Consider the following 18035-nt stretch of genomic DNA (forward strand, 5'->3'; position numbering starts at 1 on the left):
AGTTAGCAACTATTTACAAGGCATTTAAATTTACATACGTATGCTGGTTTCAATATATTCCGTGTGGAAGTAAAATTTCACGTGGCTCTGAATATTTTTTAATCCTCATAACTGGTGCTGCGCCAAGAAAACTTTTGCCATACTATTTTCTTTATTGTGCATTAGTGCTAATGCAATATTTTGGCATTTAGATTTTACGAGGCAAAAATTTTTATGCAATATTTATGAGAATTTTTAATAACTTTCTAGTTAGCTGGGACTTAAAAATCTATTGTTTTTGGCTTAATAGTTCATAAAATATAAGTCCGTATTGAATAGGAGTATTTGGTTAATGAATTAGTCAAATATTTGGAAGTGCACACCGGTTTACGGAATAAATTATAAAACAATCTTTTCATAGCGTAATAATCGTATTAATAATGGTGTATAAGATTAAAATATTGAAGGAACTACATTTAGTAATACTTCAAAAATATATTCTAACAAAGAAACAAGAGAATACTAGAAGAAATTTAATAATGCTGGTTATAAGATTATCGGAAATATAATTAATTAACCAATACCTTTTTGGACCGACCATAATAGAATCATTCAATCAGCTACGGAATTTTTTTACATGAAAAGAAATTTAATTATTATTTATCTACAGATTGTATTCTAAATTTTTTACAATATAGCCAAAATCGGTCCAAAAATATTGAAACCTACTATTATATATAGCTCGATAACGGAGGAGAATTTGATGACTATTAACATATATTTTATATGTATATGTGGTCTAATACTTACTGGTTTCCCCGGGCCTGTAATGATGTCTTGCTGGTCGGACGATTACATCTCGCACGGGGCCCAAGAGTCTTATAACGCTGTGGCTCTTTGCTGTGCACTCGTCATTACCGAGGCAGCCGACACTGGTGTGCAGAGTGCAATGAGATGCTGGGGACGATGGGATCTTGAGAGGTATGATTCCGTAGCCTAAAACATAAATATAGTATGAATTTCATATAAACCAAAGAAGTTGATAAAAAATATGACCGATCAAAACCTCTTCCTTTCAATAAGATTATAAGAATTCAATTAGAGGCTCTAAGACTCATTCAGTTCATTTAATTTAGGACAGAAAATATACAGAAATAGACTTTAGCAGTCTTCGCTTTCGGGTTTGATGTTTACTGTGGAGTTTTTAACGATTTTTTAGATAAAAAGAACATGGTAGTATGTACAACATTTCATTCAAATTTGTTCGTCAGACTTTGTGTAGTTGAGGAACAAATGTGTATCTGTTACTATGTAATGTAGAATTTATAAATTTGAGAGTTTTTTAAGTCGCTTTCTAAACTGTGGAACAAATCAGATATTTATAACATTCTACAATAATTGAAAAGGACGATGAAGGAAACGGTTACAATTGTTAAGTCAATAATAATTAAATCGAATAAAAGTGGCAGTCCATTAAAGTTCAAGTAATGTTGTGGACACTTCGATACCGACAATAAAAGTCTTGGAGCACCTCCAAATGGAAAAGATGTGGCAGAAATTGCTCCCACCGACCACTCCACCGACCAGACACTATTAAAGCAAGACTGATTATTTCTCAGAATGGCTAAGGCGACGCGAAAATGTAATTACTGAAAACGAAATGCTTCTTTATCTTCTTTTTATCTAACAGTCATTTCAAATATCGATTAAGTATAATTTAGCTTGAATAATCTTTGAGACATATTTTATAGAGTTTAAATTTAATTTTAAAAGTTTTAAGAATTATTTATTCGCTTGTTCTTTTACATATTTTAAAGCGAAAGATCCGTATAAGAAAGAAGTCTCTGACAAAACAAAAGAATAAAGAAATAACGAGACGTATAAAATACTATTTCCTCCTTCGTCTTTTGGAACGGTATACAGTGTAGTTTGTGGGATTACATTGAATAAACATGGCAACGAACTTGTAGTTTTTACATAAGCCTGTGAAGTAAATAACCAAAATACGTACAGTAAAAATTTACATAAATTTCGTATTTTAAAAAAAGTATTTTTTTTTATAACACAAAAATTATTTTTGTTTTATCTATTAGGACATCTGTAATACAACTTTTTATATAGGTAGATATTATTGATTCGTTCCGATGTTTCGGAAACACTATGCTTTTAAAGCGAACATTAACATAAAATTAAAAAATATATAATTTCATTCTATGACAAAAGTACTGACAACCAAAAGTTAAACTTTATCCTTCAATGCGAATTCCTTATAAACACATAGCGAGATTTATAGCAATGTAAAATGACATTAACTGAATTACAAAACGTTACTATAAAACGCTTATGTTTTTATTACTGATTGTATGCTATAATGGACCAAAATAACTCTCTCTTGACAGAGTTACTATCTTGCACAAAGCGTTAAGAATAAAGACGACAATTGCTTGCATGCCGCAGGTGAACCAATTTCCTTTTACCGGCATCTTCGTTATAATCACTGGGGCTGGCACGGATACTAAACGAAGCTAGGATTCTTCTTCGATGGCAAAGAAAATATCAGCAATTTGTGCTTAAAAGAAAATTGCATGTTGGCAAAAACACATTTTCATCACAAAAATCCTTTACATGTTATGCTTTATTTAAAACCTTTAAAAGAAATGGTCAAAAAAACGTTAGAAACTGCAGTGTTTTCTAAATCATTAAGCTGTGTTTATTGTTATTTAAAGACAAGAACATTAAAGAATTCATAAACATTAACGTTGTTTTTAGCGTAAATTACGTGGAAGAAATCGTTTCAGCAATCGTACTATGAAAGATAACTGTGTTTTGGTCATTTTATTTGCAGTTTTTTAAGTAATTTTGATTTTCTGATCCTCTCTTTTCTCTAGCTAGGTTATATCCCTATAAAAGTCAGTCAATATTATCAATAACTCATTGACATCGACAGAATCCATACTATATATAATATTAAAAAATATTATGTACAAAAGATTACAGGTTACCGTTATTATTATTTTTTACTATACAACAATATAAAGAGCTATTCTGACGCTACGAAGACAAGTATAAATCCTGTAACTTCTTTTCTTCTTTTGTAACTAATAGTAAAAATCTTCACTACCTATCGTTACCAACAGTTATTATCTAAAACACCGATAATGAAAGAGGCCACAAAGAAATAATTGCTAGTATAAATTGCTGATAGCAAGCAATTAATCAATCCCTCAATTAGGTGGTATTCAAATATCTTCAGTCTAAAATATTGTAATAGAATTCCAAGTTTGTTTACTAAACACGAAATCAATTTGTCTCCACGTGCTGAAGGAATTTCAGCAAAATTATTTGAAAGTATCCCTCGACGATTTCAGTAAATTCAATTAAAGTTTAACTGGAAGTTTAATTTTCGTTACCGTTTTAGACATTTTGGAGGTCAAGTGTAGATGAGATGAATTTAATAGATTATAAAACATATTAAAATTACGTCACTTTGTGTATATAGTAAGAAATTGTTAAAGACAAACGTTTTCTTATTGCTGTAAAAGGAGAGGAAATTCAATTAAATTCTAACAAACAGATATATCAATTAGAGCACTTTACTTGTGGTAAGTTAAAAATATAAGTCATAATATTTTTCAGTCTTCGTAATTATAGATCAATTTTGATTTATAAGGTTGAGTTTAAAATTACTTGAAAACAACATTGTGATGGTTACATGTATATTAGTAGAATGGATGAACAAAAACATTGTGAGAATATTGTTTACTTAAGGGTAAGTGTTATATACGAGAGGTATATGACACCTAAGGTATTACTTTGTCACAACACCTAAATGCCATCTCTGCCTTCCGGATTAACTAGGAATTATTCTTTTGATACAAATTATTATCTCTCATACGCGAGAGCACGGGTTCAAACCCTTGCAAGTATCAATGTGATCTTTTCCGATTCATATGTACTTTCTAAGAGTATTTAGACACCACTGACGGACGGTGAAGGAAAACATCATGAGGAAACCTGGTCTTATAATTTCAAGTTATAAGATTGAAATCGCCAACCCGTCTTGAGCAAGCGCGGTGATTAATGCTCTAACCTTCTCCATGGGAGAAGAGGCCTCTGCTCAGCAGTGGGCTTCGATAGGCTGATGCTGATGATGATGATGACAAATTATTATTCTTCATTTCATTTTAAATAATAAGTCTGTATGACTATTTATTGATAATCATCTCATTAATTGTTTTATATTTTATTTTATTTCAGTGATAAGTTATAAAAATATATAGGGAAAGACTGTCTGTGACTTGAAATAAAACAGGAATGAAACGTAGTTCTGGACAACAAATTATTCGAAAAATTTTAAAACGAATAACATAATAAGTTAAAATCTGAAAATGTACACACTAAGAATATTTTACAATATCTATTACTTTGAACTTGTTTTGTATAACTTAACTCAAGAGAAATTCTTGAAAAAAGCACCAAATTTTAAATTGGCTACTTATTATTCTTAGTGCTGGAGCGAGCGACATGAAATTTCCATGAACACAAAGCAACGATATTCCATATAATATTTTGTCGGGGCAAAGCTTTTGCATAGAAGTCTGAGAAGATTGGCTCGGACGAACAAACAACTAGAGTTCATTCAAAGGGTTTTTTTTTAAACAGCGGAAAGCATTCAAATCAACTAAGTTTTCATATTTTTTGCATAGATACAAATAACTGTAGCGACTCGTTAATAAATTTCTTTAAAATATCCTAAAATACACCTTTGTCTTACTTAATTTTCAGAGGCATTTATTAAAAAAAATAATCATTTGAATTATCTTGAGAAATATACCTTTAAATCCAATTTGAATTATTTATCTTATATAAGCTCTCCGTGAAGGTATAACCGGTTCCTTTTGACTACATAATCGTGCACATTTACTCGCCATGTGCTGAATGAGAAAGTTCTAACAAGAAGATTTTCCTTTTACCTCGAGATCTAATTTTTCCGTTCATCTGATGGAAGGCGCAGCTGACATAAACTGAACGGTTCGTTAGACTCGCTGCAAATCGGATTTCTTCTGTTCAAATTAGCTGGGCTTTTAGTCATTAACGCTTATTGTTTCTTGTTCCATGTAATACATTTTTTTCATAACATATTGAAAAGCGTGTGTTATATTTTTAGAATTATAATTTAATCATAACAAATTTTCGTAGAATTTTGATATACGTATATATTATTAATAACCAAAAAACAATAACTGATTCGTTTTCTAGCTAAGCACATTGTGTATTCCATTAAATTTATTCATGAAACTAAACGCTGTTTATACGATTACTATAGAAGCTAGTAAGTAATAGGATTTCAAATCGTGATTGATTAAATCCCGGGCTGATATCATTGAAAAGGAGTGCTATTAGCACTTTGATATAAGGAATAGTAGATTCAAATAATATGTAAATGATTAGCGATCTAGGACGGATGGATATACCAAAAATATTAATAATTTTTATATTTAACTATACAATTTTTCTATTCATAAAGTTAATATTTAATGTAGCAAGGACTGAATCGTTACTTCACTTAGTTCTGTTTCGCTTCGTAAATGGAATAATTATTGTTGTTTTAATGTCGCTCACTTGAACAATTCAAACTTCGCCCTAGATGCTCCGTCTTTCAAAAATACTTGATAAGTTAGAGTGAAATGGAACGCTGAAAGAAATATTAATTTACACAAGTTTTTGTACAATATATTTTTCTATTTCAAACATTCTTTTGATGTTTTATGATTATAGTCACAGATTAAATATATTTTTTGTAGGCCTCTTTTACTTTACTTATTAGGTATTTGGGCTGCGGGAGAAAATCTTTGAACAAAAGGCAATTTACTTTGTTTCTTGCCAAGAGTTAGGACATACGAGACGCGACATCACTGACAGCATCTAGACACAGACAAATGTTCTTGACGATTTTCACCAACTTATTTAAGATTAATAGAATACCTTTAAAATATTATCAAATAAACACGATGAATATTTTATATTCCAAGAAAACGCACAAAAATTTTCAGAAATAGCGGACTTTTAATTAATTATGAAAAATATTTAATGTATTTCGAATAGAATGTCAAATACATAAGAAGAGGATTTTATATTAAGGGAAAATATGAAGCAACATTTTATATAGGTACTTTTCACAATTTGACGTTAATTTTAACGTTCCGTAAAAGTCATTCATTAAGTATTTTCTCTAAGTAATTAAACCTTGTTACTACAATCTTAATAAAGGCAAATAATATTTTTGTTTTGTTTTTATAAAAGTTTTACCTTTTAAACATGTTTCATTCATCTTATTTGTGTAAAAGTAAGCAGAAATTTGAATTTTCTTTTCCTACATATATTAAAAAGAAACTTATATCGTATAACTACTGTTTAAGTTTTCACAGAAGAGTCATGACACAAGAAGCACAAGTTACAAAAAAAAATCTATCGTCGCTAAGTTATAAGACAGGAAGCACTTTAACGGCGCTTGCTTCTTATAAGTTGTCTAGAAAAGTTACGGATGTTTTGAACCGTATCTGAATGATACGTGATTCACGTTCTTTGAAGTGAAAAGTTGTGCATATAGAATATATATAATATATTTCTCCAATCATAACTATAAAAAAATGTGAAACTTATCTAAGCTGATAAAGGGGAGAGTTGAACGTTTCTCAACGTCTATTTAAGTATGTTTTCACGTATGTGACAAATTAGTCTAAGGTGGACTTGGTCGAAAAGTATCACTGTTTGAAAATGACAAAAAATCTAAATTGCTTGCTCGTAAATTCCGGTGTGAGATATATTTTTCCTTCCTAAATAATGATTACGATATGAAAGTATATAGATAGTTAAGGGAAATTATTTATTATGCTTATAAATTAATATAGACTTAGAAGTCTATGACTTGAAGGCAACAAAACTATATTTTTTCTTTTCATCTTGATGTGTTCTTTAATATTTTTTATAATTATGCTAGAAATATATAATTTCTAAATTATGTTATTAAATCTAACTGAAAAACGATTTCTTATATTTTTCACACAGTTAATATACTATTGGGGCTAATATATTTTAAAATTATACAAGCAGCTGGTAAAATTAAATATTGTGACCTCAGAAATTTTGCATTAAATAAAAACGGAATGAGACTTCATTTCCAATTAAGAATTTTTTTTATGCAGCCATTTATATAGCTGTTATTTTTTATTTAACATTTAAGTAATTTTTAAGGAAAATACTAGTTGCATTAAAAAAGGAAATTATAATAATTTTCATGAAAAAAATAACTTTTAATTGTAAACTAATTAACGAAGAAAGTGACGCGGTCATTTTATAAACTTTGATGTGAGGGAAATTAAATTCTAAACGTATAACCTTGTTATTTAAGTACATTTCAGTTGTACTCATCCGGAACCATGGAATACTCGGATGTACACACATACTAGCATGCATTTTTCGATTGTATTTTATTCAGAAACTTTTTAATGTTAATGAAAGAAATCTATACCCATAATACACACGAAGAACAGTTTTAAATGTTTACTATTAAAATAAATATTGATTCACTTCATAGGTAATATTTCGAAGAAAGTTGATGACTGAAAAAAAGAGGAAAAGATATTTTGGACAATAATTTTAAAAAACTAAGAAAACTTTATGCGTACAAACGTCTGAAATAACTGTCACTGGTTCAGATACGTCGCCTGATTTAGATATCATTTATAAAGGACGCATAATTTTAAAGAAAAATTATATTATGTTTCCGTTAATTACTTGTATTATTCGGAATTAAGAATGAATTACAATCTTTACCAAGGTTACTTGATTGAGATGATAAATTTGGAATGACAGAAAATATCTATCGAGTTATAAGTTGTTGATAAAAATTGTATGTATAACTCACCTGTGATCATTTGACTGGCGGTTGTAAGCAGTTTGACGTCATTGTTAGCATCTTGAGTTTCGAGTCGAACTGTCACGTTGAGTGGATCTAATAAGTCATCTCCTACTCTTCCATGAAGAGTAACAAGAACAGCTGTCGTCTTACCCGGGACAGCAACCTCCGGGGCCACAACAGAGAATCCTCTGCAGAAAGAAATATTAAATTTAGATTTATTTAAATCCTAACTTTATTTTGTTAAAGGGACATGTTTGACGACATCCCACATGTTGTTTCATACATTCAAAACACACACAAAAAAGAATTTATATAAATCTTCCACTGGAGTTGCCAACAAAGTGAACACGAAAAATCATACACTTGACTCGAATATTGAAAAATCCACTTCAAGCAACTGCAATGCGACAAATCGTATGGACACGTTCAAATTATTGTATTTTCCTTGTGCGAATGGAATACAAGATTTGTTTGATGTTACTCTACATTTCTCATAACTTTATAGAAATATCGTTAATTTATTTGTACCAAGACAAATTGAACCAGGAGCTAGAAAGTTTGTATACATTAAATGTCAAAAAAAGCAATCGTTTTAAAAAAACAAATCGATGATATAAAATTGATGATTTATATATTTTTTCATCATTCTGGCAGTAAAGTAAAGCGCTTTAATACTTTTTATGTCATAATAAATCCTGGTTCTTAGTGGAAAATCAAAATGCAGCATTTAAGCCCTTGGACGATTGTCATAAAATTTTACATGCATTTTATCAGACAACACTCAATTTCTAAGGGTAAATCTAGAACTGTTTATTCGGTCAATGAATATCCGAGAGACACGTGTTTGTTATGTTATACATTATAATTATTAATTCATAAATTAATCGAGAAATGATCGTTTTAATTAAATTGAATCTGTATTAAATCATTAAACTCAAAGGACAATATGATGAAAGATTTTACTACACAATAAGCAAAATATAATTTTGATAACATATTATGTACGTATATATATAATTCATTTTCAAATTAATAAAACCAACTTACAACAACAACAGTTACAACAGATTCCAATGATATTTGCTCAGATTCTTTTAACAACTACCAAAGAACTAGTGACCTACAAACCTATTGATGGTAGCTCTGATTACCATCTACCTGAAGCTTTCTAAATAAGTCATCTTAATAGTTTCAATTCCAGTTGTCAGTGCTTTGTAAATTTTGACACAATAATAAAAAAATATTACATTTCGTTTAAAAAAAATCGTTTCAATAAAAAAAAAACAATTACTCAAATCAATAAAACAGCATGAAATAAATTTTTAACATCTGGCCAGATAATACGACCTTCACCAAAAATAATATTCAATTAGATACAAAAAAATGGCTCAAAAATTCACATCAACATAAAACACACATGCGGTCATAAAGAAAACGTTTCTCTTTATTTTGAAGTTAAAATCTTCTATTCTGAAAAAAGAGGAGGTATTTATGTTATCCTTTAAACATTCGTAGAAAAACAACATTTATTATAGAAAACGAATGTCCCTATTACGTCTTTATTTGATATGGGTAGCAGTTCAAGAACGCATTCATAGGGGGATTTGTCTCTGAACATTTTACTCTCAAGCCTTTTTTCATATAAGAAAATAACATATAAAAGTAATGTAAACCAAATGAAGTACAGCTTTAAGAATAAATTATAGCTAATAATATTTTAATTCAAAATGATCATTATAAAAATAATATCAGGGTTGCATATTTTTTTTTGTTAAGAGGATATAGAAAAGCTATTTAGGGTGCCCCAAGACGATTAATTGTGGCAATTGATTCTCTTATTCCGGAAATGAGTTTTGTCGGGAACAAAGTGACCTCTTTACAGATTTCTCATTACAAAACGAGTTACGTAAGTTAGTTGAAAACATTCATAAAAATATATTAAGTTTCCAAAACCAGTAGCAACATGCAAAGCGAGAAATATTGTCCTATTTGAGGTTTCTAACGACTATTAAAAATATAAATATATGTATGTAAATGTGTTTATTGAACGGTCTTATATCGCGTTCAATCTTGGGAACAGTATCCATGAATTCCGGGTTCAATTTCCGGACTTGACAAATATCTGCATGATAATTTATTCCACAGAGTGTGAGACTGTTTGTTGGGTCGAATATCTAACGTAGGGCAAGTATCAGACATGTATTTCATATATATGTTTTTTAAGAGCTTGTCCTTATAATGAGAACTTTATGGAGAAGTTAAGAAAAGGTTAATTTAATTAAGAATGAAACTCAGTATTATGAGATCGGTATTATTTTCTAAGAACTTTGATATATTAAAAAAGAGCTAAAGAAGGCTTTAGCATTTATAAAATTAAAACAGAAAATTAAACAAAAGTTCATTATAACTCGTGTTATTGTTAATATTTTACAATGAACAAAGTTTCTGCCTTAAGTCTCAATGGAGCACTGCCAAGTTTCATTTACAATCAATATCTCTCTGAGAAAGGATTGTTTCCCTTAGTACTGCTATCTTCCCATGGCTATGATCTTCATTCTTTTGTAACGAGTAAATTTCGATTGAGTTGTAAACTTATTTTTGACTCCGGATTCGTTTGCGTGAATATTAAATAAAAAGAAGCAACCTTATAACAATTATCGTAACATATATTTTTACTAATAATAAAAGGAAACTATAAAATAAAGAATTATCACGAAATTTTAATAAAGCTGAGAAATTTTATTAGTTATTTAAAAAAAGGTTAATACAATAAAAAAAAAAACCGCAACATCACTGTCATGAAAGTAGCAATAGTTTTACAAAAAAGGAATACATAAAAATTGTATATAGTTTAATGTATGATAATATTATTACAAACCAGACATTAATATTTTTGACAACGGTCAGTATCAGCAGGCTATTTATAAAGTATTAGATTTCACAAGACACAAACATAAATCAAGAGAGATTATGAAACTATTTGAAGATATAAAAAATCGCAATGGGGAAATGCTTGAAGGTTTGAGATAAGAACACTCGTTTCGCCGACAAGACAACAGCCTTCTTTAGACATAAAATAAATAACACCAAGGTGTACTTACTTCTCCTGATCCTTGCGAAAATTAAAAGGAGGAAGTTCTTAAAATGGTTAAGGTTTTGAATGCAGCCTGACACACATTATTTTGGTATCATTTAATATAAGTTTATGTTTCTTAACAATTAGGCCTTGCGTAAATATCTTATACGTCGTAAAATCTCTTAAAAATTACTTGGATGAACTATACAATTTCTTTATTATAAAAGCAATAAATAGATTAATTTAAGCTATAATTTTTTTATAAGTTTCCAAAAAACAGAACTGATAAGTACAACTTTATGATCTGTCTTTCTAATAATATAAGAAGAGACTTATTTCAATAGATACTTTATTTCAGAATTTGCGGAAGTATTAAGCTGAATTTATTATCAAATTTGGGAGTCCGTAGCACTTTAGAACTACGAGAATTAAAGTTTTAAGACAAGACAACCTTAGGATTAAGCTGTTTATATGTTTGGAGCTTGCAAGATAGTTTAAGCCTGCAAGAGACTTTCTGATGACATATGGCCAGACGCAACTCCATGTAGCAGTTCCAAGTAACTTTAAAATTAAGGAATTGTTAGTTTGACGTTACGTTATAAAACATTTAGTATTTTGCTTTTAAATCGTATTTGTTGTTAGTAAACTAACCCAGAAATATATACATAATGTCGACGTACGAAGATATCTGTTAATCATGAGGTTAAGATTGTCCTTCAGTACATAACAGTTTTCTTTTCATTTGAGTAATATTTCGAAGTTTTATTAGTTGACAAATAACAACAAAATCTCCCAAGTTTCTAACTTTTAAGATTTTTTTAAATTCTCAAACGCATACATGTAGAATAAGACCTAGAGGGAAGTCCTCGCAATACATTAATTAGGTTTTATCACAATATACAAACATACGAACACATACAAATATATATATTTTTATTTTGAAAAGAATATAATTATATTTTGTGTAGAGAAAATGTAATTTTTACATTATTATTTCATGAACAGGATCCCTAAATTATTTTAATAATCATTTAAAAGACAATCTCCGGCAATCTAAGATTCCGCATTATCTTAATTATTTCCTGTCCTTTCCGCTTTTAAGAAAATGAACTGGCCTAACATAATTCCGTTGAAGAAGATTCAAAATAAAAATATATTTTCTAATAAATGAACGTTAGAAAGTAAACAAGAGAAATGTCTCTTGTTTTCGTTATTGACGTTACTTTGCTTTTTCTTGGCGTCTTCTAAAAACCCTCTAGGCTGTGTATAGAATATGACACAACGAATGAATGCCAGCCTCCGGCTCATTACGTCTTAATAAATAATTCATGAAACATCTTCCTACCCTGAACCAAGTGACCCGGAGATACGGACTTTATCGACTCGACTTCGACGTCATATCTTACTTTCCCGGAACATGTAAATAGATTCTTATGCGCAAGCCGAAACTGTGACACGTTTCTGGTCTGAATGGAATTAAAGATGAAATTTACGTAGGCTTTGTTTGTGAATTCGTCTTGACAACTTTCGTTGTTCAATACCTATTTCAATTGTTTTTGTATGTACTCTTGTTTTGTTCACTGAAAACTATGAATATTTAGTAGTATTTAGACAACATTAATGTTGAATCTTGTTGACGTCGCTTAGTTTGTTTTATGTGAACTACAACATCAACAGTATCAATTATTTTAAAATAAAAAAAATAAAACCTTAAAGGAGTTGGTGTTTGATGTAACTAAGCACACATTAAAATATTCACAATCAATCACAAGTTTTTTCTGTTTATAAACAAAGTATTTTTATTAAAGTAATTGTGGTGAAAGGTCGAAATACAAATTGTTAGTCCAATAGGTATTCATGAGAGATTTAAAACCTCTGCAAAACTGCTTCAATGCCTCTACAAGATAAGCTTAAATGTAGTCTGATCTTAAAATAAAACTGTATGATTTATTCTTGAGCAAAATGCGTTACATATAATATAATATTTCTCATATGTCAACATTCGAATTTAAAACTGTTTTTGTAATTTTCTTTAAGACGTTATAATTACAAACGTTCTATATTTCATCTCAAATTAATACTATGTTTTATTAAAACAATTGTTGCACATGTTTTTTTTTTCTTGACTAAAAAAATATGTCCAACAAAAGAAAAATCGATGTACCTAATTATATTTTTTTCATATATAGAATCAAATACATCTAGTTTTCATCAGAAAGAACTAATACAATATACGAAGTATATTTGTTTAGTACGACACTCTGAGGATAAGTATTTTGGTCATCAAAATGTCCAATATTGCAGAAGATGACCTATATCCCACAGCGTTATGTACTTCACACACTTAAGCCACTGAGAGCCGAGAAGTGTATCGTGACGTGACTTCATTTAGTTCAATAATGGCCGCTCCTTTGTAACCCACATGTTGACAAAAGAGTACACAGCCACCATTCTATACATAAAATATATAAAAATAAATTAGTACCTATTTGTTATTCTCGCTAAAACTCAAAATATTTGACAGAATCATAAATAAGCTTTTAGATTATTTCATTTTAATAAATCAAGTAGAAAAATAATAACAATTCTAGTGGAATATACTTTGAATATTTTTAACATCTCATACTAAGTTCATATTATAACAATCTTTTAATATATTATGCTAATGATAAATAAAATATATATGTGAATGTCTTAACATATTCACAAGATAAACTTTTCAGATAAATTTAAGTAACGGCTTTCCTTGTCATAAGACGGCTATAATACAAGAATATTGTTATTGTGAATAAAACCGTTATTTTCTTTATACGAAAAATGGTAGAAGTAATTTATTCTTAAAGCCCATCGGTACGTAAAAACGAAAATACGGGCAACCATTTTTTCTGTTATCCCATTTCTTTCCGATATCGCATCTATAAAACAACACTTCCAAGATATATTATACCCTTTATCAGTATTCTTATAATAAACACGTAGCAAACACGTGTCGCCATCTGCGTCCTTGAAGGCTCTTACGATATAAAGGAATACGAAGCAATTGTTTTTATAAAGTTTTTATTATAGCTTATATACATTTTACTGGTCCTACAACCATCTGTGCAATAATCATATAAAATTTGTTAAAATATGCTTATTGATATTAAATTATTAAGTTCATTAAATCAATTTAATACATTAACAATATTCTAAATTCAATGGTTTTCGTACTTTTTTACTGGTATAAAGCAAATGATTCGCGGTAACTGGAAAGGTCAAAGTAAAATATTGGGAAAAATCCTTTAAATTTCGAACGCTTTTTAGCTAAAACCGAGTTCGTATATCGCTCTATCGGTATTCATCTGTACACGCAAAATCCGGACAAAGCCTTTTGTGTCACACACAACATAACGATTGCATCTAGACGTTTTGAAACTAACGCTCAATAATATTTTTATTAATAATAATTGTTTGAAGCATATTTATATTGTTACTTATGTTTTAAATATTACCCAAAAATTTATGTATATTAGAGGATATGTATAGGTTGGATCTAGTTGTATTACACATTCCAAGTTCCTATTCATGATTTCAAATTCTTATACATGCAGATTTTCCTCCTTCTTCTGGCTAGTTCTTAAAAACTTTTTTTGGCCTCAAAAATATTTCCAAGATTGAAAATGAGACCATATCAAAAACACTTAAGCAGCAACAATTTTTAAATACTATATCCTATATCGTGATCATTGAGTGAAAATAAAAGTTTTATTTCATTTTAAAATAAAAAAAAACTTATTTAGCAAGGAGCACTTTTAACGTTATGCATAAAAAATAATATGATTATCAATATTATAGATATGCTTGACAGTCAAATTTATTTGTTAAATTTTCTAATAAAAGTGGTGAAACAAGAGTTCTGGTATCATACACGCTAACAATATCATGTATTGTTAAATTAAATATTTTTAAATGAATGCAATGTGAAAAATATCATGTAGTTTTATAAAATTCGGCCTGTATTAGATATTTCATTTGGACCATTAAAATTGTTATATGAACTGTTAAATACATATATACATTCGCTTTTGCATCGTGGTTATGACCCGCATGAAGTTTATGAGGTATAAAAATAAGATTTGCTGTTTTATCTAGAATTATATAATGACAGTCAGATTCATGACCTGAATAATGAAATAAAAATTAATGAATTTGTAAAGTTCTTTGGTAAACAAAAATTTATTTTTTTATAGATTTTGCTTTTTCGGATAGTAATTTAACATGTGCATCGTAACAAAGCTAGAGTTTGTTTCTTATCCCTTCATTCTTGAATTGAAATGTGTTTTGCATATTCTGGGAGAAAAGGGTTAGCCTTTTTACTGGAGTTAATATTATTTCGGTTTTCAACAATTTCAACATCGCCGGGGCAACAACGTTGTATGGATAAAATATCATATAGCGAGTGACGTTGCTGAACTTACGGAATAAATACGTAGCCATGTGAACCAGAAGATTCCTGCTATGACACAAGATATAGTATGTTCTACCCTCGGGGAAATCATATAGTCTTTGGTAAAAAGATAAGTTTATGTAATTCTTATTATAATAAACATATAAGTAAGATTCGTAGTTTTCCTGAACCCTAAAGCTGGCAGTAAAATGCACCTTATGTGACTAGGTTGTTCTTAACTATTGCTCAACAAAAACTGGGAACCAAATAAAACGAACCCTAAAAATATCAGCAGACAATTTTCGAATAAAAATAGAATTTTCAATGCAGTGAATGATAATTAAGAAAAAAATATGCTTTGTCAGACCAATCCAAATCTACAGACTAAATAAACAACGTGTTCTCTCCCTCGGAAGGGTTGCTTACAATAGAAAAAAGTTATAGGGGCACTTTAGAGCTCTTTGAAGTTCTCTCAAAGCAGTCAAGTTACTTCAATTAAATGAATGACGTTTTAAAATAAATCGAGTTCTTTGCTCCGTTCAGTAAAACGTCGAATAGTGAATTTTATTTGAAGCGACGTAAGTGATTTATTATCTGACTCCACACTTGCGATGCTGTGGTTTTTAAAATGCTATCAATAATTGCAAAATAAAAAAAATATAGCTCATACGTTAACTTCTTTAAAAAAACATTTTTTGTTGGTATTTGTTTCCTGGGGAAGTAAAATTAAAAAGCCATTAAAATATGTGTATGTACCAAAAAATAAATCAGATAAATTTCTTAATTTTACTCTTAGTGAAACTCAGAAAAATTTCTTAGTTTTACTCTTAGTAAAACTCCGATTTCCAAACAAGAAGTATTTCATGTCATTAGTGGTGTGCCCATCACTCAAATCGCGCTGACTTTAATAAGACACGTAGACAAGATAACATACCGAGGATTTGTCAAGTTAGGAAGAAAAGGCGGTTTTTATTTATAAAAATAAAAGGAAATGTGTTTCTCTTTAGAAGAGAATTAACAGAGTTTGTTACATTTAAGGAATTATTTTTTAAGTTACTTGTTAGATGAAGTAAAATTGACTGACGACTTTAAACTGATAATCGATTATGATTCCATTAAACATAGTCTTAATTAAACCTTAATTTTTGCTTATCTTATATAATAACTCAACTTTAAATTCACGAGGAACAACATTATTAAAATATGCATCTTATCGCTGAGCCTAAGCAGCGAAGTTAAGATGTCGTTAGCGGAATGACTTCCAAGTATAAAATTAGCCCCATGAACTCCCATTGTTTGCAAGTCGCTTTGCAACACCCCGTGGCCTTTGAAAAATGATTATCACCGAAGTTTGAGAGCGATCATAAAATTTTAGAGCTCTCGACACTGCTTAATGAAACCAGTTCGTATAAATGTTGGTATTTGGACGACAATGTTGTTAATTTTACTTTTCTCGCTCAAACGAGCCTTCTAAGTATTAGAGTTTCCATAATATAAAATGTTTGCTTTCTTTGGTCAAGTTATTGTTTTCCATGAGCTTAAATTAAATTTATATAATGTATTGTTACCCATTGGAAACCTGGACAGCGTAAATTTCAAAGTTTTGCTGTAACTTAACCTTTAGACCCTATTATTTTTTAACGACCCGTTTCAATAAAACAAATTGCTGTAACTTCGACAACAATGTGTACAATCCAACAGCGATGTCAAACGTTCCAGTTATTTCTGTTTGAAAGCACAAAACATTTTTTCATTCATACGAAAGCGACGGTATTTCAAATGAAGGTCTTTCAAAATTGTGTGCGAAGCTGCTTTCCGTCTCGCACTTGACACATTTTCACTTTCGTCCCGTTTGGTGTTAACCTAGCTATTTTTCATAGAGCATTTTATATCAAAATCATAGTTTCGCTTTAGAAGGTCAAGTGGTTGAATTTGTAACGTTTGAAATTTCATATTTGGTCTCAGCATTCATGTCATTTAAAACTGCGGTAGAGTTCACATCAAATAAAGTAGGTTAGTTTTAAAGCCCGTTATATTAAATTGATGTTTGAAAAATCACACAGAGAAAGGAATTCGTAAACCTTGGCCTAATTTTATTTAGTTCGACAGATGAAAGAAAAATACTAAACTAATTATCAAAAATATCTTTAGAACTCTATATAGTTTACTTACGTATTGCACTTCCCTGCAGCAACAACTGCTAGTTGCAGTGCTAGCAACACAACGGTAATTGCCATGTTGCAATGCTCAATGCATCTCTATGGTAATTAGAGTCTGAAACAAATAAAATAACACATTTTAAAGTCTAAGCTTATTTTTATAATAATGAACTCCTTAGTAACAAAACGATAACAATTATTACAACAAAGATTTTATTTAAATAGTAACGCAGTAATTAATATGAAAACTTAAGAACTTTGATGGTATATTTAATAATTTCTTTTTAGTTCAAGACTATTGTGTTTTTGGGATTACAATGTGAATTGAGCCATCAATGGCTCTCAGTATCCACAACCGACTGAAATAATATGATATGTATGACGATTGTTTATATTTTAAGGAAATAAGAATTCAATTAAAAATAATATCACTAAGAAATATTTCCATATTATTCAAAGTGTTTTAACAATACA

At 29.5% G+C, this 18035-nt stretch overlaps 1 protein-coding gene across 1 annotated transcript in view; it reads right to left on the reverse strand.

Moving 5' to 3' along the window:
* Positions 1-17663, reverse strand: part of LOC116769352 (C3 and PZP-like alpha-2-macroglobulin domain-containing protein 8) — a 72068-nt gene extending 54405 nt beyond the window's left edge. The window contains exons 1-3 of the mRNA XM_032660426.2: positions 17575-17663; positions 7907-8088; positions 790-975 (exon numbers count right to left, since the gene is read on the reverse strand). Of these exons, the coding sequence (XP_032516317.2) occupies positions 790-975; positions 7907-8088; positions 17575-17639 (433 nt within the window). The 5' untranslated portion in view covers positions 17640-17663. The remainder of the gene's footprint in view (positions 1-789; positions 976-7906; positions 8089-17574) is intronic.
* Positions 17664-18035: the final 372 nt, after the last annotated feature.

Source organism: Danaus plexippus, chromosome 5 (genome assembly GCF_018135715.1).
Source record: "Danaus plexippus chromosome 5, MEX_DaPlex, whole genome shotgun sequence".
Lineage (NCBI taxonomy): Eukaryota > Metazoa > Arthropoda > Insecta > Lepidoptera > Nymphalidae > Danaus > Danaus plexippus.